The sequence below is a fragment of the Tetrahymena thermophila genome (genome assembly GCF_000189635.1).
Source record: "Tetrahymena thermophila SB210 genomic scaffold scf_8254593, whole genome shotgun sequence".
In the NCBI taxonomy this organism is placed as follows: Eukaryota; Ciliophora; class Oligohymenophorea; order Hymenostomatida; family Tetrahymenidae; genus Tetrahymena; species Tetrahymena thermophila.
Window position 1 is genome coordinate 620785 of NW_002476364.1, and position 27728 is coordinate 648512.

General features: G+C 20.1%; 7 protein-coding genes across 7 annotated transcripts; 6 read left to right on the forward strand and 1 right to left on the reverse strand. All coding sequences in view use genetic code 6, as the record gives it.

Annotated features, from left to right (window-relative positions):
* TTHERM_01159920 (hypothetical protein) lies at positions 1-2553 on the forward strand. Its single transcript, XM_001018283.2, has one exon. It carries the CDS (start codon positions 78-80, stop codon positions 2319-2321), a length of 2244 nt encoding a protein of 747 aa, XP_001018283.1. The 5' UTR covers positions 1-77; the 3' UTR covers positions 2322-2553.
* A 4042-nt stretch (positions 2554-6595) lies between these two features.
* On the forward strand, positions 6596-6934 carry TTHERM_01159940 (transmembrane protein, putative; the record flags this gene model as incomplete). The annotated part of the gene is made up of 1 exon (XM_001018285.1): positions 6596-6934. The coding sequence occupies one exon, from the start codon at positions 6596-6598 to the stop codon at positions 6932-6934; it is 339 nt and encodes a 112-aa protein (XP_001018285.1).
* A 1720-nt stretch (positions 6935-8654) lies between these two features.
* On the forward strand, positions 8655-8993 carry TTHERM_01159950 (transmembrane protein, putative; the record flags this gene model as incomplete). The annotated part of the gene is made up of 1 exon (XM_001018286.1): positions 8655-8993. One exon carries the CDS (start codon positions 8655-8657, stop codon positions 8991-8993), a length of 339 nt encoding a protein of 112 aa, XP_001018286.1.
* A 1697-nt stretch (positions 8994-10690) lies between these two features.
* Positions 10691-11215, forward strand: TTHERM_01159960 (transmembrane protein, putative; the record flags this gene model as incomplete). The annotated part of the gene is made up of 1 exon (XM_001018287.2): positions 10691-11215. The coding sequence occupies exon 1, from the start codon at positions 10754-10756 to the stop codon at positions 11213-11215; it is 462 nt and encodes a 153-aa protein (XP_001018287.2). The 5' UTR covers positions 10691-10753.
* Positions 11216-13261: 2046 nt separating this feature from the next.
* TTHERM_01159970 (hypothetical protein) lies at positions 13262-17471 on the reverse strand (the record flags this gene model as incomplete). Its single annotated transcript, XM_001018288.2, has 6 exons — positions 16253-17471; positions 15225-16084; positions 14816-15169; positions 14409-14765; positions 13600-14354; positions 13262-13541 (listed from the first exon to the last, which is right to left on the reverse strand). The coding sequence occupies exons 1-6, from the start codon at positions 17409-17411 to the stop codon at positions 13262-13264; spliced, it is 3765 nt and encodes a 1254-aa protein (XP_001018288.2). The 5' UTR covers positions 17412-17471.
* Positions 17472-18539: 1068 nt separating this feature from the next.
* Positions 18540-24316, forward strand: TTHERM_001159975 (cyclic nucleotide-binding domain protein; the record flags this gene model as incomplete). The annotated part of the gene is made up of 18 exons (XM_012798316.1): positions 18540-18578; positions 18635-18687; positions 18925-19014; positions 19312-19401; positions 19673-19762; positions 20016-20105; positions 20372-20461; positions 20756-20845; positions 21105-21194; positions 21432-21521; positions 21771-21860; positions 22129-22218; positions 22512-22601; positions 22767-22856; positions 23072-23161; positions 23494-23583; positions 23884-23973; positions 24223-24316. The coding sequence occupies 18 exons, from the start codon at positions 18540-18542 to the stop codon at positions 24314-24316; spliced, it is 1536 nt and encodes a 511-aa protein (XP_012653770.1).
* A 1191-nt stretch (positions 24317-25507) lies between these two features.
* On the forward strand, positions 25508-27532 carry TTHERM_001159981 (transmembrane protein, putative; the record flags this gene model as incomplete). Its single annotated transcript, XM_012798317.1, has 1 exon — positions 25508-27532. One exon carries the CDS (start codon positions 25508-25510, stop codon positions 27530-27532), a length of 2025 nt encoding a protein of 674 aa, XP_012653771.1.
* Positions 27533-27728: the final 196 nt, after the last annotated feature.

The window sequence follows — 27728 nt, forward strand, 5'->3', positions numbered from 1 at the left end:
ATATTAATTAACTAATTGTTTTTAATATTATCCCTAATCATATCAATCAATCAATCAATCAATCAATTAATCATTCTATGAACTTCTACTCACTTTATGGATCTAATCAAGAATATTCCTTGAATATTTTAGAATTAAACTCCACTAAGTTTTTATTTCTTCGCCATTTTCCTTAAGATAAGCTGCTTTACTATTTGCCTTAGTGTGAGTTTGGGGAAGAGGAAGAAGAAACTATTGATGAATTAAAAAAAAAAGTTAAAATTGATGAAGAAACCAGATTATTTATTTCTAATTAATCAGTTAATATATCTAAAAACAACAATTTAATGGAAATAGAATAATAGGAAGATAATCAAAAGTCACCATTCTATACAAAGATAAAAGATAAACACTATATAAAAGGAGCTATGAAGTTCGATTTAACTTTTTTAAATAATATTGACTAAAATTCTATTGATTTTATCTTAATAACATCAATTGATGACATCTTCCTTTTACCATTCCTATTTTAACAAAATAAACTAAAAGCCAAGGTTTATGCTACTGTCCCTGTAGCTTAGATAGGATAGCATGTGCTTCAAGAATATTACAAACTAGTTTAGAATAGAAATAGAAATATTGATTTATCTTCTTCTGAAAATAAAAATGGATAATATTTTTAAAATTCATAAAATTCATATTTTTAAGAGAGTGAATTTTTGGATTTATTTGAAACACAATATGATTTGGAAATCAATTAGTGGGCAGATATTTTTAGTTATGAAGATATTCAAAATGCTTTAAGCAAAATTACAACAATGAACTTTGGATAAAAGCTACAATTAGAGGGAGTAGATACTATTATTGAACCTGTTAGCAGTGGTTATTCTATTGGAAGTTGTGTCTGGATTTTAGAATATCATTCTAATAGACTAGCTGTTTTTAACAATGCTTGTAAACATAACATCAGACACACCCTTAACCTTGATTAAAGCTCTAAGTTAAAGGATTCTTTAGATTTTTTGTTTGTCACTCCCTTCTTGAACACATCAAAAGAATTAACTGCTTTGACAAAATAATTTAATACTTCATATCTTAGTGAGGCATATCTTATCAAATTTTTCTAGCTAGCTTAGTAATTACTACAATAAAAACAAAATTTAATTATTCCTATCAGAGACGGTGGTATTATTTTAGACTTATTAGATATATTAGAAAAGAAGCTTGCTTCTTTTATTAGACATTTTTATATTATTTGTGAAAGTGCTTTACCATATATCCATTTTGGTAATAGTAACGTTGAATTTTTAAATGAAATCCTCTAAAAAAAGATATTTTGTGAAAACCCTGAGAATCCCTTCTCAGCTTATGACTAATTTGTATAAAAAAATTAAAATATAAGCATATTGCCAGATTTTATAGCTTTTTAGTAATTAAGCAAGTCATAGCCTTTGTAGTCATTGATAATAAATAGAACACCATCTATATTTTTTGTTGTTGATTCTAGCTTGAGACTTGGAAATACGATGCAGTTGCTCAAATTAATAAATGAATCAATTCCAAATTAAGAGGAATTCTCTTCTTCAATTTTACTTGTTGACCCTTATATGCAGAGTCCTCATGTGGTAGCTCCTATCTTAGGCCTTTTTAGAAACCAAATATTTTATACTCCACTTGATAACAGAATGCATGTTTAAGAATTTTGTGAATATGTTAAATAAATTAACCCCAAAAATTTGATATATCCTCGTAAATATTAAGATATTTAAATATTTTTAGAATAGCAAAGAGAGTAAAGCGGTTAAAGAATATTAACCTCAGTATATGGTAACGATGAAGCTATTTCTCTTAATCTATACCAGCATGAATAAGGTGCACTGACAATTAACAAAAATGAGCTTAAAAATATAAAGTTCTCTAAATTTGAAAGGATACCTTTTTTACCCTAAATTGGCTAAATTAAGGGAATTTTGAACAGTGAGACAGGATAAATTTCTACAAGAATTAGCATTTCCAATCAAATGGAGTTTGATGATAAACTGAACGAAGAAACCAAATAAATTATTATTTTGAGATATAAAAACTTAATTTAAAGGAATTAAGGCTACATCAATTTGTAAAATTTCATAATATAAGAGATGAATCAGCTTGGTTATTAATAAACATCCACACAAACAAATAGCGAGGGACTTAAAATCTATCTAAAGAACCAAACTACTAATGATATAGCTTATGTGGAGCATGACAAAGAAAAAACTTCAGTTTTTTGCTCGAATAAAGATAACACATTAAGTATTCTAAATTTCATTAAACAAAAAATCAACATAGTTGAGTTAAAATGAATTTTTTTTTATTAAATAAAATAAATTAACTTGAAAAGGATTAATAAAAAATATTATTTGTATGATAAAATTAAAATAAAGAAATAATTAAATTTATTATAATCATTAAAATAATTCTGAAAAGTATTTGGCTTACTTTAAATTCATAAAATCTTATTTAACAATAATTTTATTTTATATTTCAGCTTTTTTATATTTTAAAATAAATTTTATAACTATTATCAAGTAATCCTTAAAAAGTTAAACTTTATCAAAAATAAATATTTGATTTTATTTAACATATTTTTAATAAATTTTCATTAAAATTTTCATTTATAATTTAAGTAATATCTTCTATCTAATGTTAATACGTATAGCTTTCCTTAAATAATTAGCTTAAATTTGTTTCCTAATGTAAATTAATTTATTATATAAATTAAATACTCTTATGTTAAAATTATTATAATCAATTTATTTGCTTAAAAATGTCTTGCAATTCTATAAAAATAAATAATTACTTAATTTTTAAGCAAATATTTTTTATCTCTTCATTAAAATTATTGATAAATAAATTTTCTATTTTTTATCTCTAAGATAAAATTAAAAAAAAAATTATTATTATTATTATTATTAAATAAATTAATATTTTTTAATTTAATTTTAAAAATAGAATTTTCGATAATTATTTATACTAATTATTCTTTATTAATTTTGTTGTCGGCCATACTAAGGTGAAAACACCGGATCCCATTCGAACTCCGAAGTTAAGCGCCTTAAGGCTGGGTTAGTACTAAGGTGGGGGACCGCTTGGGAAGTCCCAGTGTCGACAACCTTTTTAAAAATTTTTTAAATAAAATTTTGTTTTTAATTTTTTAAAGCTTTATAATAATATGATAAAATTTTTAAAACTATAAAAATAATTTTTCATTATAATGAATTCAATTAAAAATAAAATTAATGAATTATTTTAAATTGCATTATGAATTTACCAACATATTTGTTAAAAATTAAAAAAATAAAATATATTTTTCAAATAAATTACAGATAAATTTTGAAGAAGATTTGAACAAAATATCTAAAAATGTAAAGTAAAATTATTTTTTGTAATAATTTAGGAATTTATTGATAAATTAGTAAATAAATTTAATGGAACAAGAAAAAGCCAAATCAAATATATTTATTTATAGATTTCCTTCTTAAAAAGTTGAAACTGTTGATTACTAAATTAAATGATAGATTTATCTATCAATCTATATGTTTAGATTTTATTTGCTTATCTGTGAAATAAATTCAATCTATTTTTAGCCAAAATCGAATTTTTAACTTAATTTACAGCTTTTATTAGAGCTTCTCGAAATTAATTAATTTGAAAAGATCAATTTAAATTATAAATATTAGATTACAATAACTAAAGTTACAAATTTTATCAATAAACTTATAATTTTATTTCAGATCATTATTATTTTTTTTGATGAGCAAATCCAAATTTAAGATTTTAATTTCTTTTTTCATTTACTCTACTATGAAGTTAAAAAAAATAGATTCCTATTAATTTATATTTAAAATATTAAGATATGTAATTTATAATTAAACAATAAGTAAAATTATTAAAAAAAAATAGTTTTAATGCTTTTGCTTTATTATTATTCTAAAAAATAATTTGTTTTATTTATATATCTAAATAAAAAAATTCACATTTATTGTATGTGAATTTGAAAATAAGAAAAAATAAATAACTTTTTATAATATTTTACTATTGCCAAAGTAAATTTTACCAAAGTTTTAAAACAAATATGATATTTAAAACTTTCTAATGACTTTAGTTTGATTAGATCTTTATAAAATATAAATTTTAAATAAATAGGAAAATGATGAATGAATTATTTTGTCTATGTGTTCATAACTGTCTATATTAACAGGTTTTACAGATAAAATTTCTATTCGGATTTAAGAAATTGTGTGGTTTGATTTCTTAAAAATCTACAATCTATTTTCTCAAAGTAATTACTATCAAAATTCATTCATAGAGTGTTTTATATTTATAATATTTTATCAGAATTTTTTATGAAAGTGTAATTGATTATAAACAAAATTTAATTTTAAATTCGAATAAAATGAAAAATTAATTATTGTAACTTCAAAAACTAAAAAATTATTAATTCTTATATATTTATTAAATTTAGCTGATCTGTAATTTTTTGAAATAAAATTTTTTCTACCTTAATTTATTTTCATTAACCTGTAAATAAATAAATTGTATATAGATATTTATAATTCTCTCTATTAGCATGACCCAACTGTTGGTTTGTTAATTAGTTCTAATAAACTTTATCAGAATTTTTATAAAAAGTGTAATATAAACATTCTTTTTTTTTTTGATTTAATTTTACACAAAAAGTAAAAAAATCTAAAAAATAAAAATAAAATATTAAATTAAATATTTTATTAATGAGTATTATAAGTTTCATGTTATCATAAAGAATACATTTGTAATTATATTTTGTAAGAATTTTTTATGAATGTGTAATTGATCATAAACACAATTTATTTTAAATTCGAAGAAAATGAAAAATTAATTGTAACTTCAAAAACTAAATTAATTATTAATTCATATATATATATATTATATATTTATTAAATTGAATGTATCAGTAATTTTTTAATAAAATTCTTTCTACCTCTATTTATTTACATTAAACTGTAAATAAATAAATTTCATATAGATATTTTTAATTATTTCTGTTATTATGACCCAAATATTGGTTTGTAACTAAATTCGAATATACTTTATCAGAATTTTTATAAAAAGTGTAATATATATAAACAATCTTTTCTTTGATTTAATTTTATACAAAAGAAAAAAAAATTAAAAAAATAAAAATAAAATATTAATTTAAATATTGTATATATTTAATTAATTTGTACTGTAAGTTGAATATTATCATAAAGAATACATTTATAAAAATAATTTTAATTCTTTTTGAAAAACAACTTACATTGATTACTTTTATTTTTCTTAAAATATAAAGTATTGAAATACGAAATAATGATTAATTAATTTTCAATATTTTTCTTTCCCACTAATCAATTTCGAACTCCTAGAAAAATATAACTTTCTATACTAAAATTATTAAGATTTCTTATTTTATTAAAGTAGTTATATTGATTTTATCAACTTAAACTTAAAATAATCAAATCAAAAAATTTAAGACTTCTTCCTTAAAACCTAAAATTATATTTATAGTAATCCCCTCTATATTTATCAAAAAAATATTCTGTAATTTCTCATATATAAATGTCATATTCAGATAAAAACTTTTGAACAAATTTATTCCTTTTTTACATTTAAATGGGTGCTAGTATTACTTACATAAATTGTGGTAAATTATTATGCATTATGGTGTATATTAAAATGAAAATTTAAAATGCATCATAAAATTGTAAATTTATTTTCATAATTTAAATTTTTCATTATACGCTGTTTTATTAATTAATTAATATTTTGATGACTCTATCTATATAAGCTTACTACTTTTTTCAAGTTTTATTGAATTAAATAAATTAAATGTTCTCTATTCCTTCAAATAAATTTGTATTTTTGATTGTTTTCTAGATAAATATATTCAATTTATTTTCTTGATCAAAAAATATGCACATTTAAATAGCATTGTAAAGAAAATCATTTTATTGAAATTGCAAAATTTAATAAAATCATATAATACTTTATAAAATAATTAAATTCTATTATATTGGTTAAGTTACACATTAAGTTTCAAAAATCTGAAAATTTATTTGATTAAAAAATGAATTTTTAGATGGCTTTTATTACTTTAAGTCTAATTTTCTTTTTTAAAGATCAAATAAACTATTGTATTTTTTAATTTCGAATAATTTCTGCTTGTTAAGTTTTTAACCAAAATTTTCAATATTAGTTTATTATTTTACTTCCATAAAAATTAATTTTCTTATTTACTTATATCATACACTTTATGAATTAGTAATTAATCCAAAAATTATTATAAATAGCATAAAAAATTATTTTATTTTTGAGAAGATAAAATAATAAATAAATTTGAATTGAAAAGTTACTATTTTTATTTTTGTCAGATTACTTTTTTCTGATTAATTTTGATTAATTATATAAACTATATATTCAATTAATTATATTTAATCAGAAAATAATATGGGCTTGCACAAAATAAAGCTTAATTTAAATAGAAAGAATTTTGAATTTTAAAATAAAAAATATTAAACTAAAATATAAAATAACAAAAAAAACATTAAAATTAAAAAAAATGAGATTTATTGCTGTTTGCTTATTTGCCTTAGTTGCCTTAAGCTCTGTATATGCTGATGATATCGAAAAGATGAAATGTTTGGGTCAAGTTCCTAAACCTTGTGGTGATGGTTCAGATTCTGCCTGTTTAACCGCTTACAACACTGATGGCAACTGTGTTAATAGAGATTGTGCTGCTAAACTCATCGACTTGAACGACTACGCTACTTGCATCAAGAAATGCAAATCTAATAACGATAAAGTTTAAAAATGGATTGATGCTAATGTTAGTTGTGTTGGAAGTGGTTTATTAAGCTTTGCTGCTTTAATGATTGCTTTTGTTGCTTTCATGTTCTGAGTTATTAAATAATATTAAAAAGAATTTTTAAATTAAATATTTTGATGTTTGTATATGTCTTGATGTATTTAGTTTATAAATTTTATTTGAAATCAATTTCATTCTCTTTAAATTTTACACATTTATCTTCTTTTTATTTCACTGTGTTAATCTGTATATAATCGAATTATACTTTAAATTCTCATGTATTAAAGTTCTGTCTGTCATATTAATGTATTTTTTCTAAAAAATAATTGTACTATACAAAAAAATATAAATAGTGAAAATTTAATGAAGTGAGAATTAATAGGATTTATGGCATATCTATTTTTATATACTTTATTAAATATGTACCTATAATATTATTGTTTATACTAATAAATATTAATATTAAAGTTAGAACTTTACTATAAAGATAATCAAATTCAAATTTTTAAACTACCATCTCAGATTTTTTTAAACTTGAATAATTGTACAAAATGTGAATTTGGGGCTATTTTTATGTTAATATAAAATAGTTTTTATCTATAAATAATCTAAAATGTATCTTTGTTTATCTTATTTCTTGATATTTTTTACTAAATTATAATAAAATATACGGAAAGAGAAAAAATATAACACATTAAACTAAATAGTTAAAAAAATAAAGTTTTCTCGATTGTTAAACAATAAAAGAAATATTTCGTCTTTAAAACTCTTTAATTTTACAAACCTATGATAAAAGTTAGTTAATAAATAATAAGAATATTTATATTTTTAAAAATATCTTAATTATTATTTTTAAGAAGTTATGTTTTTTGCTTTAAAAGTAATTCTTAAGAATTTTAGAAGGAATCTAAACTTAATTAAAATCTTTGTGGTTTTTCTCTTTAAGCTTAAATTCGAAAAAATTAAGAAAAGTGTAATTAATAAAAATAAACTATAATAAAATTAAGAAATATCACTATTGTTTAGAGTGTAATCTTAGATTAGCAATATCAATTATTACATTTTCTGAGCGATCTCTAATTTTTTTAACTTAACATACAGTATATTTATTTAAATAAAATTCGCTTACAAACAAACTATCATCTATCTATCTTGCAAAGATCATAAAAATATTTTATCAACTATTACCATCATAAAAGATCTGAATGGTATAAGTATAAAAAGCGGGGGGAATATCTTTCTTTTTTTCTACAAATATTGTTTATCCTTAACATATGACGCAACATGTAAATGAAGTGTTCGAATATTTATTAATTAAAAAATTAGATTTTGAGAGTTACAATTTTTAGAATTATATCTTTTTAGTAGATCAAATAATAATAATAATACATACTTTTAATTTCGAAAGATATTTTTTAGTTAATTAAACTGTATGCATGTAATTTAGCTTATCTGTCAATTTACTTGTAAAAAGCATTTAAAGTCATTTAGTTTTTTTTATTTCTAAAAGAAGCGAGTAGTAAGTAATTATTAATGAACATTAAAATAATTTATTGTTTTAATATTTTATAAGTTTTAATATTAATTTTTAGAACTTTCGTTTTTACTGATTTTATTTGATGAATTTCGCTTAGTTGCTAAAGAGAATGATTTTTATTAATTAATTTAATAAATAAATTCAAGAAAATTGATAAGATAATATTGAACATAAACTTCACTATAAATATCTAGCATTTTGGATTTTAAGATATAATAAATATTAACTAAAAACATACATAATTCTAAACAAATAACTAAATTAAAATTAAAAAAAATGAGATTCATTGCTGTTTGCTTATTTGCCTTAGTTGCCTTAAGCTCTGTATATGCTGATGATATCGAAAAGATGAAATGTTTGGGTCAAATTCCTAAACCTTGCGGTGATGGTTCAGATTCTGCCTGTTTAACCGCTTACAACACTGATGGTAACTGTGTTAATAGAGATTGTGCTGCTAAACTCATTGACTTGAACGACTATGCTACTTGTATCAAGAAATGCAAATCTAATAACGATAAAGTTTAAAAATGGATTGATGCTAATATTAGTTGTGTTGGAAGTGGTTTATTAAGCTTTGCTGCTTTAATGATTGCTTTATTTGCTTTCATGTTCTGAGCTATTAAATTTTATTAAAAAATATTTTTAAATTAAATATTTGGATGTTTTTTATATGTCTTGATGTATTTAGTTTATTAATTTCACTTTTATTATTTCAATAGAGATTTTAGTTATTATTTTTCTCATAAGATAAAATATATTTATTATTAATAATAATCTATTCAAAGAATTTTTACTTAAATACTATAAAATAGATTAATTTTATTCTTGATATTCTATTGAATACATTTATTTCACAAGCTTTATTATTTTATTGTTAATTTATGAAAAATTATAATTATATAATAGTGATTTAAACCAAATTCGAATATGCAAATAAAAGGAAAAAATATGAAATGATTCTATTAAGTCAACAAAAAGCTCAATAGTAACTAAAAAAGACAAAATAAAATAAATGAAAAAACTATATTATAAATTAAATTAATATCACAAATATGCTTATTAGTTTAATTTTAAAAAGGCTCATAATAAATTTATTAGGTTCAATGTTTTTTACTTTTTAAATCATAAAAATATGTTTCAATTTATCATTTAATCCAATTTTTTGAATAATAAGTTTATTTTTTTTCAATCTTAAATTTCATCTATTTTAGACAATCTTATAGATAATTATATCTAGTGAAACTTGTTAAATGAACTATGATATACTTTTAATTATTAATAAGATAATAATATGTTAAAAAAGAGTAAATCCCTTCTTTAATAATATAAAAAAAATGAAAGATAATCATTTGATTAAATTGTTATTGGGAATTTTTGTATTGGATTTGTTTATTTATTTCTTTGAGAAATAAAAGAATAAACTTAATTTTATCAAATGTTTATTTTAGTCAAAAAATTAAAAATGGTTGCTTTGCAGAAATCTATGATTATTTATGATTAACATAATTACTCAGAATATTTAATAAATAAAATACCTATCAAATCTACTATTTTTTCTATCATCTCTTATTTCGTAATAATTAAGAAAAGTGTAATAAATTGAAATCAAAAAAATTATAAAATTGTGACGTATTACTTTTATTTAATATGAACTGTAAACTTATATCAGAAATAGAGTTTTTATTTACTTAAAGCCAAATTCAACTAATTTTGGTAACCATAAATGAATTTTTTTATTTTGAATAAAAATATTAATAAGTCAATTAACAAAATCATTTTTAAATCTAAATTCCCTAAATTATTAATGCCTCATGATAAAAATATGCTTCTATGATGTAAGCTATTAATTTTGTTCAGTTTAGATTTGTATACAGTTATTTATATGTATATATTGCTGTACCTTGAAAATATATTATTTTCTATCACTGCCTTATACAATTTAAAGAATATTAATTTCAAAAAAAAAAGGAAGGAAGGAAGGAAGGAAGGAAGGAAGAAAAATTCTAGTAATTATTCAATTTCGACTATGCTAATTAACAAAAAGTTACAAAATTCGAAAATTAATTAATTAAATTTTAAAGTTCAGAGAGTTACAATTTTTAGATCTAAATCTTTTTACATAATTAAATAAAAATTATTGAATTTCGAATAATATTTATTAATTAAATTTTACTCACTAATTTTAGTGTAACTTATTTTAGAGCTAAAAAGCTTTTATCCAAGAAATTCAAAAAATAATAGACATTTTTTTCAAATCTAAAATACCAAAAGCAGATTAAATTTTCTAGAACTTAAGTTCTATTTTATTTTATTATTATGAGTCATATTTGATAAATTTTAATTAATTGTAAAAGCTGATTGATTAATATTTTTGAATGAAATTAATAAAGAATATTACAAAAGCAAACCTCACTTTAAATATAGAGCCATTTGAATTTTTAAAATTTTATAAATGTTAAATAAATAAAAATAAATAAATAAAATCAACATAAAAAAAAATGAAATTCATCTCTGTTTGCTTGCTTGCTTTAGTTGCCTTAAGTTTTGTATATGCTGATGATATCGAAAAGATGAAATGTTTGGGTCAAGTTCCTAAACCTTGTGGTGATGGTTCAGATTCTGCCTGTTTAACTGCTTACAACACTGATGGAAACTGTGTTAATAGAGATTGTGCTGCTAAACTCATCGACTTGAACGACTATGCCACTTGCATCAAGAAATGCAAATCTAATAACGATAAAGTTTAAAAATGGATTGATGCTAATGTTAGTTGTGTTGGAAGTGGTTTATTAAGCTTTGCTGCTTTAATGATTGCCTTATTTGCTTTCATGTTCTGAGCTATTAAATAATATTAAAAAATATTTTTAAATTAAATATTTGGATGTTTTTTACATGTCTTGATGTATTTAGTTTAAGAATATTGTTGAAAGTACTTTAAAAAGAACTTCATTTTATTTGTAATTAAAAACATTTTATTTTTTAAATAGTTTTCTATTAAAGAATGATAGTAAAAAGGATTACTGCTATGTTATTAATATTTTTGATTTTAGTTAAATAAATAGTTTTATAAATGATAATTATTTCGATAATTTCATTTATTATATTTATTTTAAGTAGGAATAAAGATAAGAACTTAATTTTTTGAAAATTATTTTGTGAAAAGCCTAAAAATGAAGACTGATTATAGATAAAATAATTAAAAAAGAAACTAATTTGCATTATAAATATTAAATATTTTTATAAACTAAAAATTTATGATTAAATTTAATCTTTGAATAAAAATTATTTACAAAAATTGAAAAGTTTGAATTCCAACATTTATCAAAACTTATGATTTATTTGAGATCTACCCATTGATATTCATTATGGCTAGTAGTTTCAAATACATTAGTAACAAACTGTTCCATATGTTTTATTGTAAAATAATGATCAAATATTTCTTATTCTAAAAAAAATAATAATAGTGAGTAGAACTTGTTATTATTTTTATATTTTTTGATTAATTTTGATTTATACTTTCTCCAAAAATTTTTTTATTTTATCAACATTTCTTTCTTACACAGAAATACATTTAAATTTTTTATTTAGTTTTGTGCTATTCTCCATTTTCACAATTCTACTCTTTGAAAGTTAGAATATTGAACTTAATATTGAGACAATTTAGAAATAAAATATTTAAATTAAATATATTCTAGTATTTTGAAGATTTAAAAAAGTAAGTTTCCATAAAAAGTAAAAAAATTAAATTATAAATATTTTAATATATATTAAAATATTTAAAGTTTATTTTAAAAGGAAAGATTTATTTTTGAAACTAAATTTGCATTAAATAAATGAAAAATAAATATGCAAAAAGCCTATTAATTTAAATATTTTGTGTTTCATTAAATTATATATTATTGTTTTACAAATTGAATTATGATGATCTTTAAAAAAACTTTTGATTAATTAGATATTATAAAAATAATGATCAAAATTAAAACAATATTTATTATCAATAATTTTTATTGACCCAATATATATTTGTATATTTCATAAAAAGATATATTTGTTGTTTTGAAAAGATATAGAAAAATAATAATTAATAATAAAAATTTTAAAAATAATTGAAGGTATTATTTTTTATTTTCAGTTATTGCTCTGTTTAATTGTAAACTTTGGTATTGTCATAAATATCTACAAGAATTTACAACAAACCATGCGATAGTTCAGATTTTACAAGCATAACCTCTTACAACACTAACAGCAACTAAGTTAATAAAAATTGCTTTGCTAAGCTCATCTAACGACAAAGTTACACGCATTAAGAAATATAAATCTAAAAATGATAAAATTTAAAAATTGATGTTATGCTGCTTTAGTAATATATTTGTTTGCTTGGTTAAATATTTTGAATTATGAGAAAATTAAATTAAATTTTAAATAAATATTTGGATTTCTTTAACTATCTATCTCTTTACTGATGTATTTATTTTATTTTAAAATTTTTAATTGATATTCTTTGATTAGATTTCTTTATAAATATGAAATCATATTAATCAAAAAGTTATGTAAAGAAATATTAATTTTATTAATCAGTTTTAATGAAGTTTTTAGTAATGAAATTAATGATAGATATGTATAATATACATAATAATTATTAATATGAACATTAAACAATGTATTCTATTTATTTTCTTTAATATCAAACATTTTTTAACTTTTAGTTTATTAATTATCTTTATATATTGTAGATTTTTCATCAAAATAATGATTTAATTAAAATTGTAATTTGTTTAAATAATTTATTTACTTACCTTAAAAATAAATTGTTTAAGTTAAATATTTTTTTGAAATCTAAGAAAATAAGGTTTATCAGCTAATTTTCGATTTAATTTTTTAACTCAATTTAAATTGTAATCCTAATTTTCTTATTCAATTTTTATTGAAGTTTTAGTTCTTGGCCTTGAATAATCTTTCCTTACATCTTTTTTAGGAATATTTATTGATTTACTCATATTATTTGTAGAAATATCATTCTCACTAGTTTAATTCTTCTTATCATTTTCTTAATTTCTGTTATTCGTTTTAAATGCAGTTATATCATAATTAATTTTTTATTAGTTAGTTGGAAAATCACTACTTGTTCTTAGTTGGCTTTCAAAAACTAATCCTTAAGTTGTGCTAATAATTTTAAATTAAATAATATTTTATAAATGCAAAATAAATATTTTAAATTTACCTATGTTTACTATTGTTTATATTCATAATTTAGTTTTTAAGCTACTTAATTTCAATATTGAGCCTTGCAATTATCTAATTTAAATTTTCTATTTCTCTTAAATCTTTTGGAAGAGATTCTCTGTTTTCCCACATCTAACATAACTCTTCCTTTTCTTTTTAAACCATATTCACAATATTTTAATTTTTTAAATCTAATTCTAGGAATTATTATTTCATTTTTTCAGTAAATTTAACTTAACTCTCAAGTTACTATGCTGATTCTTCTACATATTTTTGTAATTCTGCTATTTTTGTAGCATATTTTTCGATCAAAATGTCCTTTTCAAAAACTTATTATATTTTTATTTAATTTATAGAATCAAACTCTTTTTATAAATTTTTCTTTTCTAGTTTATGCTATTCATTTAATTCGTATTCTTTTTTTATGAACTGGTCTTATAATTCTTAATTTTTAAGTTTTTGAGAATAAAGTTATTCTCTTAATTCTTTTACCTATTTAGCAAGCTATAAATCTTTTAAATCGTTTTCATCTAAGTAAATATCTTTTTGAAATTACTCATTCATTATTTAGTTCAAATTGTCATAATCTTTTTTAAATGTTTAAGTATCATTTAGCTAAATGTTCTATGATTCTATAGCAGAGCCTCCAATGTATTGTTATTTTAATAAAGCATTAGCTCTCTTTTATTATGTATCTAACTAAGCTCTTAAATTATCTATTTTATTTTGTTACTATTCAAAAGCTGCAGCACACTTTATCAAATATTTTAAAAATTGTAAGTTAAATAAAAATACAAAAAATTTTACTCTGGCAATAACCTAAAATCTAACTTTTAAAGCATCTGCATAATTTACTTATTAATTTTGTATTGTTTTAGCAGATATGGGAATTTTTTTTTTTAAAGGTGTAGCTTCTTTATTGTTAGATTCTTCACTATTAATTGATTTATAAGAATACTTTTCTTCTCTTATCTGTCTGCTCTTTTTCCAAAATTTCGATTATCTATTATACACAGCTAAATCTTCACATATAGTAGCTTCAATTTCTATCTTTTGTTCATCTAATTCATTCTACAAAAATGAGATTCTTTTTTGCATATCTTTTATCATATCTTTGTACTGACTTTCTAGCTAATCTTTTATTTTTTACTTTTCTTCATATAACTTTTTTTTAAAAATTATGAACAATTTTCATTTAAAAGTAAAATTTTTACTTTATTTTTAAGGAATTCGATCTCAGTTTCTTTACCCTCCATTTCTTGGTTGTAATTATTTTTCATGGCTTAGTACTGTCTTTTTGCATCATTTGCACTAGATGAGCATTCTTTTACTCGATCATCATATTCTTTCTTTATTTTTTCTATTTCTACTTCATAGTATAGCTTAAGCTCTTTGAATTTAAAAGTAAGAGATTTATTTTCATCTTGCTTTGTTTGGAATAGTTTATTCATTTCTTTTTCGTGTTCTTCTTTCATTTTCTGTTTAGACAAAGCTTGCTGCTCTAGCTATTTTTAAAGTTCGACAATTCTATTACTTTTTTAAGATATTTCCTTTAACTTTGTTTCAATCTAAATAAATATTTAATATAAAATGTCAATTTTTTTCTTAAAAATAAGTTTTTACAATCTGCTTTTTTTCTTCTAAAAATCTCTCTAAGCTTTCTATTTTTTTGATTAATTCTGCTGTTTAATTAATTGTATCTACTTTATATCCATCGAATTATTCTCGTATTGATTATATTTAATTTCTTAAACCCTATTCTCTCTCTTAAAAGTTTTATTCTTGGCCAGAGATTTGACTTCTCAAGTTCGAAATGGTTTCTTGTAGTTCTTTAATATCTTAAACATACTAACTTTCTTATTTTTAATACTTAAGGTTCAATTAGTGTAAATCGAGCTCTTTTTATTACAACTATCTTTCATAATCACTACATTTATCTTAAATACTATTTAAATTTTATTCTTAGATATATTTAATTTAACTTTCCAATTATTTTATGTTCTCTTTTAGCCCATAAATTTCCCTTTCTTTTTCTGTCTGTTTGCTTGATAATGCTTTATATCTTTCTTCTGATTTATCTAGTGCATTAAGGTATTTTTTAGTATCCTCTTAAATTTTATCCATCAAATCTTTAATTGTTTTCTCAAGTAAAACAATCTTCCTGTTTTCTTTGTTTAAATAATCTACTCTCTCTATAAAATCTTTGATCTATTACTTATATTAATTATCTATTTCCAAAAGATCTTATTATTTCTATGTATCATAATTTGCAATTTAAAAATTTAAACTATCAATTTCTTAGTCTTTTTTAACAATAATTTACTCTAATTCAGCTATTTTATTATTCTTCTACAATATAATTTCAGTTTAATTATGGCACAATTTAGACAAATCTGCTAGTTTTTAAACATGCTTTTAGTATAAACTTTTTCTATCTAGATTATCATGATAGTCTTTAAATTTTGCATATTCATTTAACATTTCTATGATTTAAATAAAAAAATTAAAAATTATAAGATTAAAGTAAAGAAAATTAAAGGAATCTCTTTATAAATTGAAAGCTCAAGCAAAGATAATTTTATCTGCTGCTAATTTCTGATGAATTTTGTTTGTTGTTTTTAATAAAAAGGACATTTCTTTCATATCTTTACCTTTAAATTTAGAGGAGAGATGAAGGTTATGGCATTTTATTTCTTTATTTTCTTGCTCTAGTATTTGTAATCTTATAATGAGAGATTCCTTATCCATTCTTGACAATAGCTGAGCCTCTGTATATACCTTAAAATCCTCATAATCCATGTTCCCAATATAATAAGAAATATTTTTAACTTCATTTTCATCAAAAAACTCCATTTTAGTATGAGTTTTCTTATTTTCATCTTCTTAAATATTTTCTTTCTGTTCTTTTTTATTGCTTTGATTTTCTAAATTTGTTAATTTTGGTTTTGACTGTTCTTAATGACTTAAATGTGATTCGGCAGTTTTTGCCTCTTCTTAAATAGAGTTTATTTGATCTCTACTGTTAGATATAATAATCTTTCTATTGTTTTTCTTATTAGATTAGCTTGGTAAAAGTTTTTTATATTAGCTTCGCTGCTCATAATTAGATTTTTAATAATTTTCAGATAAAATTTTACTACTATCAAAATCTTCTTTTGTAAAGAAGCTATCATCTTATCGAATTTCTTATGCTTTATCAAAATAGTTGTTCTTTTGTGCTGATCCTTCTGTTTAGAAATTTTTTTACATATTTTTTGTGCTGCTGCTATTGAAATCGAGGATAGAGCTTGTATCAAGTAGATTATCGCTTTTATTCAATAATTTACTAACATTATAAAATTGATTATAATAACTATTGTTAGTAGACTGCTGATCTTTAGCTGTATAACTAAAATCATTTAATTTTTAATTATTCTACTTGCTATCAGTTGTTTTTAATATGCTAACTCCTGATTAAATAATTCTAGCTTATTAATTTGTAGATTTTGGTCTTTTCATCTACTGTATTTCTTATTGGCTGCCATAGGATTAACGCAATTCAGTGCTTAAATCTTATTTTTTATCAATGTTGATCTAGATATTTGATAAATTCCTTTTTTTTAAGTTTGATTATTTGTTATCAATAAACTTATGTTCCAAATAAATAGGCTCAAAATTATTAGGAGAGACTGATCTAGATTGATGATTTTTAAATAGCCTTGTTGCATTCTTTTAATTTATGTATGTACTTCTTGGTCGACTGTTATGATTTGTGCTTATAGAAGATGAAGATTTAAAATTATAAATTTCATCTCTAGTAATATCTTCCATAGTAGGTAGTATTGAATAATAACAATAATATTCAAACTAATATTAATCTTATAAATTACTTAATCAAAATTTAACTATAACCTTAAATACAAATCAAATTGTATAAATTAATTACATATTTTCATTAATCCATATCAAATCATGGCTAACAGTAAATTTTTATAGACTAATTATTTAAAAAACAAAATATTTAACTTATAAATACTTCATATAGAAAATTATTTATATTTTTAATTTTATTATTCTAACTAAGTAGGTGCTTTTCTCTAAATATTTTACAAATTCTAACAATAATAAGCATTACAATCAAAAATTGTAAATATTTTTATAAGATAATGCAAAATATTGAATGAAATTTACTTAAGAAACAATAACATTCAAACTAATATTTATCTTATAAGTTACTTAATCAATATTTAACTATAACCTTAAATACAAATCAAGTTGTATAATAAATTAATTACATATTTTCATTTATCCATATCATATAAAATTAGGATTAACAGTAAAATTTTAAAGACTAAAAGTAAGTACTTTTCTCTAAATATATTACTAATTCTAACAACAATAAACTTTAGTACAATAATTTTTGTAAAAATTTTTACAACATAATTCAAAATATTAAATAAAATTTTTTCAAGAATGATGTAGTTAGTATTTTCATTTTAAAAATATTGGTTAAAAATATTTTGGTTATTCGAATTAAAAATATTGATCTTTATTTAAAACTAAAAAAAATTATAGATTCTTAATAATTATTTTCTGTAGTAGGAAATAAATATTTAGTAGAATAATAAATATTATTTAAAAAATTTAATTTAAAATTTTAGTACTTTAATTACTAGAATTTTTTCAAGATATAATTACCCCTCTCTAACTAATTCCTACTATATTTTTAAGTATGTGTTTTAAATAGAAATATTAAGATTTAATAATGTATATTGTGCTAATTTTTTTTGAGATACTTCTTCCGAAAAGTAAATTTATCAATACAAATTTGATAATTATAAAATATTTGTTATTTTTTAAAAAATAATATGAAATGAAAGTAAATTAATTTTTTAATAAATCAATAATTTATTACGTTTTCATAAATTGTTTTTCAATTTTTTTGAGAAAAAAAAATAAATGATTTAAGAGAAAAAATATTTTAACAATCTAGAAGAAGTAAATATTAATTTTTTATTAATATACTTTAAATTTATTTTTATTTATAAAAAAAGTTTTTAAACTCTTCTCTTTAATTTCATTAGATTATTCATATTGCTCTAAAAAGGTATATTTAATTTATTCCTATTATTATTATTATTATAATGTTTTTTTATATTTAATATTCAAGTTAATTACAATATTAACTTTCTAATAGAAATTCTCATTAATTATCATTCATTTTTTGAAACAAATATTTTTTTAATTATTTAACATAATTTTCTTCAATTTTTATTTTAATTATTAATTATTCATTTTTTCTTTCTAACTATTATAATTCATTTTTTCTTCAATATTTAAAAAGTGACAATTATAGCGGTGATGAATATGCATCGCTCTTAGGTTCTGCTTTAGCAAATTGTATTAATCTCTAAAATTTGACACTTGATTTTGGGTAAAAATTGCTTATTTGTTTTGGATAATTAAATCATTTAAAAAAAAAAAAAATTTAAAACAATAAAGCTAACTTTTTTAATTTATTTATTAACTTATTATTTGATTTATTTTTCTCTTTTTTTATTCTACTTGTGTTTTTTTTTTCTTTGTTTCTTTGTTAATTTAACTCATTTTTTATTTTCAACTCTTTCTTTTATTATTGATTTATTTTTTTCTTATTATTTATTATTTTTTCTTTATTTTTTCCTTATATCTAACTAATTAATTATATATTTTTTCTTAAATATTTAAAAAGGTACAATAAAATTGGTGCAAATAGTGCACTAGGATTAGGTTCTGCTTTAACAAATTGTACTAATCTCTCAAATTTGACACTTAAACTTTAGTAAAAACAGTTTATTAGTTTTGGATTGTGACACTTAAAAAAAAATTAATTTAAAACATTATTACTCTATTAATTTATTTATTTATTTATTAGCTTTTTAATTAATTTATTTGTTTTTATTTTTATTCTCTTAATTTAACTCATTTTTTCATTTTAAATTCTTTCTTTTACTATTGATTAAGAGTTTTCATTTTATTTCATAATTCTTCTTCATTTTTTCCTTATAACTATCTAACTAATTAATTCTATATTTTTCTTGAATATTAAAAAGTTAAAATTAAATTGGTGCAATTGGTACATCAGGCTTAGGTTCCGCTTTATCAAATTACGTTAATATCTCAAATTTGACACTTGAACTTTAGTAAAAACAGTTTATTAGTTTTGGATTGCGACTTTATTTATTAGCTTTTTTTTTAACTTATTTTTCTTTTTTTTTATTCTACTTTTGTTTTTTTATAATATTTATTTTGCTTATTTTAATCATTTATTTTTTTATTTTCAACTTTTGATTTTATTATTAATTTATTAATTTCTTATTATTACATATTTTTTCTTCTTTTATTCCTTTATTCCTAACTAATTGATTATATATTCTTTCTACAATAATTAAAAAGATGCAATTAAGTTGGAGCAATAGGTGCATTTGACTTAGGCTCTGCTATAGCAAATTGCACTAATCTCTCAAATTTAAAACTTGATCTTAGGTAAATCCAGTTTATTTGTTTTGGATAGTGATATTTTAAAATTAAAAATTAATTTAAAACAAAATAACTAACTCTTTTAATTAATTAATTTATTATAAATTTATTTGATTTATTTTTCTTTATTTATTATTATGTGTTTTTTTTCTTTTCTTACTGCTAATTTAACTCATTCATTTTTTAATTTTAAACTTTTGCTTATTATTTCATATTTTTTTTATAACGAAATAACTAATTAATTATAAATTTTTTCTTCTATAATTAAAAAGTTAAAATTAAATTGGTGACGAAGGTGTATCAGGCTTAGTTTCTGCTTTATCAAATTGCACTAATCTCTCAAATTTCACACTTGGACTTTAGTAAAAACAATTTTTTACTTTTGGATTATGAGATTTAAAAAAAAAATAATTTAAAACATGAAAACTCTATTAATTAATTTATTTATTAGATTTTTTAAATCATTTATTTATTTTTTCTTTTCTTTTTTTTACATTTATTTTTTTCTTTTATTATATGCTAATTTAACTCAATTTTTTACTTTCAACTCTTGTTTTTATTATTAATTATTTCGCTTCTCATTATTTCATATTTTTTCTTCTTTTATTCCTTTTAGTTAGCTGATTGGTTATACATTTTTTTCAATATTTAAAAAGTTAAAATTAAATTGGTGCAATCGGTGCATCATCCTTAGGTACTAGTTTATCAAACTGCACTAATCTCTCAAATTTGATACTTTATCTTGAGTAAAAACAGTTCATTTGTTTTGGATAGTGATATTTTTTAATATAAAAATAAATTTAAAACAATAAAACTAATTTTAATTTATTTATTTATTTATTTATTAGAAATTTATTATATTTATTTTTCTTTTTTCTTATCTTACTTTGTTAATTTAACTCATTTTTTTTTTCATTTTCAACTTTTGCTTTTATTATTTATTTATTACATCACATTTTCAATTTATAATAATAATTATTTATTTTTTCTTCAATATTTAAAAAGTTAAAATTAAATTAGTGACGAAGGTGTATCAGCCTTAAGTTCTGGTTTAGCAAATTGCACTAATCTCTCCAATTTGGAACTTTGTATTAGGTAAAAATAATTTATTTGTTTTGGATTATGGCATTTTTTACAAAATAATGATTAAAAAAAATAAAATTCTTGTAATTGATTTTTTTTATTTTACTTGTGTCTTTATTTCTTAATTTTTAATTTATCTTATTTTACATTTTCAATATTGCTTTTACCCTAAATTAATTTCTTATTATTTGATATTTTTTCCTTAAATTAACTAGTTTATTATATGTTTTTTCATCAATTTTTAAAAAGTTTAAATTAAATTGGTTCAATAGGCGCATCACGCTTAGGCTCTTATTTAGCATATTGCTACAATCTATCGAATTTGACTCTTGAACTTTAGTAAAAACAGTTTATTTATTTTGGATAATATTTTTTATATGAAAATGAATTTAAAACTATATAATTGATTTATTTGTCTTTTTCTTTATTCTGCATTTTAATTTTTTTTACATTTTTTATTTAACTAATTTTTTTATTTTCAACTTTTATTATTATTAATAAATTAATTTCTTATTATTCCATATTTTTCTTCATTTTTTACTAAAAACTAACTAACTGATTAATATTTTTTCTTCAATATTTAAAAAGATACAATTAGATTGGTGCAATTGGTGCATCAGGCTTAGGATTTGCTTTAGCAAATTGCACTGATCTCTCAAATTTATCACTTTATCTTAAGTAAAGATAGTTTATTTGTATTAGATTGTTATATTTTTTATTATAAAAATGAAATAAAACAATATTATTCTATTTATTTTTTTTTAATAGCTATTTTTTATTTTGCTTATTTTTTTTATTCTACTTGTGTTTTTTTTTCTTTCTTAATTAATGAAACTCATTTATTCATTACAAACATTTTCTTTTATTATTAATTAATTTATTATTATTTCATATTTTTCCTTCAAATAATGATTTATTATAAATTTTTTCTTCAATATTTAAAAAGTTAAAATTTAATTTGTGATGAAGGTACATCGAACTTAGGTTCTGCTTTAGCAAATTTTACTAATCTCTCAAATTTAACACTTGAACTTTAGTAAAAATAGTTTATTTGCTTTACATTATGAAAATTTTTAATTCAAAAATTAATTCAAAAAAATATGATTCTTTTAATTTATTTATTAGCTTTTTATTTGGTTTATTTTTCTTTTTTTATTCTTCTGATTGTATTTTTTTCTTCTTCTTCTTCTTTATTTTTTAATTTAAATAATTTATTTATTTTCTTTTTGTTTTAATTATTAATTAATTTATTTATTATTTCATATTTTTTTTCACTTCTCCTTATGACTAACCAATCGATTTTTATATTTTTCTTCAATAATTAAATAGACATAATTAAATTGGCTCACTTGGAGCATCAGGCTTAGGTTCTGCTTTAGCAAATTGTATTAATCTCTCAAATTTGAGACTTTATCTTGGGTAAAAATTGTTTATTTGTTTGGGATAGTGATATAACTCATTTATTCATTTTCAACTTTTGGTTTTATTTTTAATTAATTCATTTCTTATTAATTGATTTTTTTTCTTCATTTTATCATTCTAACTTATGATTTATGATAAATTTTTTCTCCAATACTTAAAAAGTTTAAATTAAATTTGTGATGAAGGTACATCAAGCTTAGGTTCTGCTTTGGCAAATTGCATTAATCTCTCAAATTTGGCACTTGAACTTTAGTAAAAACAGTTTATTTGTTTTGGTTAGTGATATTTTTAATATAAAAAATAATTTAAAATAATATAACTAACTATGCAATTTGATTTATTAGCTTTTTTTAAATTCTAATTGTGTTATTTTTTCTTACTTTGCTAATTTAGCTCATAATTTTCATTTTAAACTTTTGTTAATTCATTTCTTATGATTTCATATTTTTTCTTCAATATTTATAAAGACACAATTAAATTAGTGCCTTTGGTGCATCAAGCTTAGGTTCTGCTTTAAAAAATTGCACTAATCTTTCAGATTTGAAACTTCATCTTAGGTAAAAGCAGTTTGTTTATTTTGGATAGTGATATTTTTTAATATTAAATGAATGTAATTATTGAAAACTCATTTTATTGATTTATTAGATTTTTATTTGATTTATTTTAATTTTTTCTTTCTTTCTTTCTTTCTTTCTTTCTTTCTTTCTTTCTTTCTTTCTTTCTTTCTTTCTTTCTTTCTTTCTTTCTTTGTTAATTTAACTCCTTCATTATTTAATTTTCAACTTTTTATTTTATTTTTAATTAATTTCTTCTTTTTTAATTTTTTTTCTTCATTTTTTCCTGATTACTAATTAATTGATTTTATATTTTTTCTTCATTATTTAAATAGCTAAAATTATATTGGTGATAAAGGTACATCAAGCTTAGGTTCTGGTTTAGCAAATTGCACTAACCTCTCAAATTTAACACTTGAACTTTAGTAAAAATAGTTTATTTTTTTTTGGATAGTGATACTTTTTAATATATAAATGAATTTAAAACAATATAACTAACTCTATTAATTTTTTTATTAGCTTTTTATTTGCTTAATTCTTTTTTTATTCTGCTTAAGTTTTTTTCTTCTTCTTACTTTTTTAATTTAACTCATTTATTAATTATCAACTTTTGGCTTAATTTTAATTTGTTAATTTCTTATAAATTCATATTTTAACTTCACATTTTCCTTATAACTAACTAACTAACTAGTTAATAATATATTTTTTCTTCAACATTTAAAAAGATACAATTAAATTAGTGAAATTGGTTTATCAAGCTTAGCTTCTGCTTTAGTAAATTGCAATAATCTCTCAAATTTGAAACTTTATCTTAGGTAAAAACAGCTTATTGTTTTTGATAGTGATATTTTTTAATATAAAAATGAATTTAAAACAATATATAATTCTATTAATTAATTTATTAGCTCTTTATTGATTTATTTTTCTTTTTTTTTATTTTGTTATTGCTATTGTTTTTTTATTTTATTTGTTTATTTATTTATTAATTTAATAGATCATTTTTAATTTAATAATTTTAATCTATTTACTTTTTTTTAGTAATTTACATTAATTTATACTAAAAGTAAAAGCGAAATCAAGAAATCATAAAAATTGAAATTAGAAAGCAAGTGTCTTAAATTAAATAGATTAGTTGTCTTTAGAATATATTTATAATGATAATAAAAAGAATTTAAAAAACTATCACTAAAAATAAAAATATTTGGATAATAGAATATACTGTAAATGCTCGTTAATTTAGGCATATTTTAATTAAGGCATTTTTTTCTTAAATTTTGTTTTTAAATTTGTTAAAAATCCATTATTTTTTATGCAAGAGATACTTTATTCTAACTATCTGTAATTTTTAAAAAATGAAAAATAATAACTTTCAAACAAAATTGTATTTTTAATTTCTTCTTCTACTCTAAACAAATTTCTAATCAAAAATTAAATTTTAAATTAAAAATGCCTATAATTTCTTTTATATATTTAATGGATATATTTAAGCTTCTAGCAGCTATTTTCTTGTTTTAATAAGTTAAATAAGTTAATCATAGAATTTAAAAAAGAATAAAAAGTTTATATTACTTTTAAAGTTAAAACTATTATTATTTTTATTATTCTATTCAAATAATCTTTAAAATTTATTTGATAACTAGCTTTGAGTTTTTTTTATTTATTTTCTTTATCTTATTAATAAATAAAATAGTTTGATTATTTAGTTTCTATCTTTCTTAATAAATAATTTCGATCCTTTTTAATAAATATTTTTGATAATTTCTAATAGATAGTTTCGATCCTTACTAATAAATATTTTTGATCATTTCTAACTTTTATAAATAGTTTCGATCCTCTTTATAAAAATTTTAATATTTCTATATAAATAGTTTCGAACCTTGATTTTTAATAATAAATATCTTCTAAATATATAGTTTAGGTTATCATTATTAAAATTTTTTATCTTTATTAGTGAATAATTTAAATCCTTCTTTGTTAAGTTAAAATTTTATAAATAGCTTATACTTAATTCCATTATATTTTCGATTAATTAGAATGAATTCTTTCTAATTTTCCTAATAAGAAGCTTCTATTTCTTTTTTGGTTTGATCATATTTAATAAGATTTAGTTTTTTTAATAATTAATTTAATAAAAACTTTAAATGTTATTTCCCAGTTTTTTTTTTAACTCAATATGATTTATAGTTTCGATCTTATTTGATGGTTATAATAATATTTAATAAATAGTTTCGATCCTGTTCATATTTCGAATATTTTAAAAGCTACAAAACTTATAAAATTATTAATTTTTAAATACAAAAAAGAAGCTAAAAAACTATCTGCAAATTATATACATTTTTAATTTGTATTATGAGCTAGCCAGTGGTGAGAAAAAATGCGCCTGTTTTTGAATTTAAAGATGACTAGAATGAAATAGAAAGTATTGGGGTAATTATGTAGGAAGAAGAAAACTTCTAAGAAAAAGCTAAAAGAGCATCACTTAATTTTTAAAGTGCAAGCTATTTGTCTAGTCTCCAAGAAGTCAACACAAATTATACTTCTATGTATGGTATTAATATGTAGAGCTAATAAAACCTAAAAACACCAAAGCAATCAAGATTATAAAGTAAGACCAAAATAGTGGAAGGGACTTCAACAGTAGTTTTAACTGTTATTCTCTCATTGATAACAAATATTATTTTCACATATCCATTAATCATTTTAAAAAGTATCTATACTCTACTGACAGCGTTTATTTACCCTTTTAGAAAACCATGTTCAATACGTGCATTTGTTAAAAAATGTTTGAATCCAATAGTTTAGATAATATTTGCTAGTAGTGTTCTATGTATAGTTTACTATGCGTTTGTAAATATGTCTTTGAAAAAAAGAGACTTTTATGGTATACTGTTTTTTGATGCTTTCTTTTTGTTTTTTACAAAGATCTCAATCTTTAGCATCTTAAAGCTAACAAAGTAAAAAGACTTAAAGTTAACATGGAAAAATGTATGTTCTATTATTGATCCTGGTAGCCAAAATGGCCTTGTTTTGGACCTTATTGATAAATAGAAAGATAGTGATATTTATATGGACATATCATGTAATGAAGATTCATGGAAGGAAGAATATCTTAAAATTATAAATTCAAACTTAGAAGTTGACCTAAATATATAAAGATTCAACACAATTTAGACAGACATCAAGAATCCCCTTTCACTTGAGCTGATTGGTTATCAGTTTTTATAAGGTTAAAACTAGAAACTTGGACCTAACTTTGCATAACTTTTAATTACTTAATTAATGACTATAGCAAAAATTTTATGCAGTTTAGCATTCATATATGTTAATATACCATTTAATACAGATGATATTTTCTAACTTTTAGCAATATCCTTATTCTATATTAACGAAACATATTGTTTCAACATTCTACTAAGTAATTAAGACTTGCGCAGAAAGATCATTATGTCTAAAGGAATTAATGAATGCATTAAATTTACTGATATAGAAATAGAAAATGATTACTCAAAGAGACTAGATGTCACCTCATGCATTAGTCTTGAAACTTGGGACAATTCCAGAAGAGCGATTTACCTTTTTTTCCAAGACTATTATAAAACTTTTGAAATGTGCTACTGCTGCATCTTCATATACTATTTGTTTATTTTTAATATTTTACTTTCCAAGTTTTTTAAAATTTATATCCTCTTTGAAGAATTCTCGATTTTTTAAAATCCTATGATCGTTATATCATCTATCTTTAGTTTTATGATCTTAAGCGTTTTCCTTTTGTTCAGGTTCTACTTTGGAGATAAATATAATGAAACTATTGACGAAGCTGGAGAAAATATAGATACTTTAATCGGAATTTATTAGGATCTTATCTAAATGTATGATTACAATTTTTAGTAAAAAACTATTTCATAGGCTACCATCTCAATAGTTTCAAAAAATAAATAGCAATTAATACCTTAGAGGTCTTAAATTATTCAAAATGACCCTGAAGACATGCAAATAATGTCAAGATAGTTAGGTTAAGATCCTAAACGCGCACATATGATAACTTGCTATGATTTAATAATAGCTAAAATTAAATTTCTTTCTCGTTTTTACATAAATAGAGGATTAGAATTTTAAGGTAAAACTTACAATATTGCAGAAGAAAAAACTTTACATCAAAAGATGTTAAAAAATCTATTAAAAAGCTTTTAAAGAATAAAATCTTAGATAGAAATAGACTCTAAACAACTTTGTTATAAAGTGCTTAATTTATTAAAACTTGAATTCAAAGAATCTCTTCTCACTTTATCAATTGGTTTAATATCAATTTTACCAAATGTTATCCCAAATATAAAAACCCTATATAAGGAGAATATTTTTGACTATTAAAAATGAAATACTTTTATATATTAGTATTTATCAATTATATATTCAATCATTTTATGCATATTTTTAAAATTTAACTTTATATTGGTAACTGTTTAATTAAAAAGGTTTTTATTATATAAAATAATAAAATTTAGACTTAGCTTTAAAATTTATAAATATTAAGAATGAATTAATGAATGATATCATGTAATTTTAATTATTT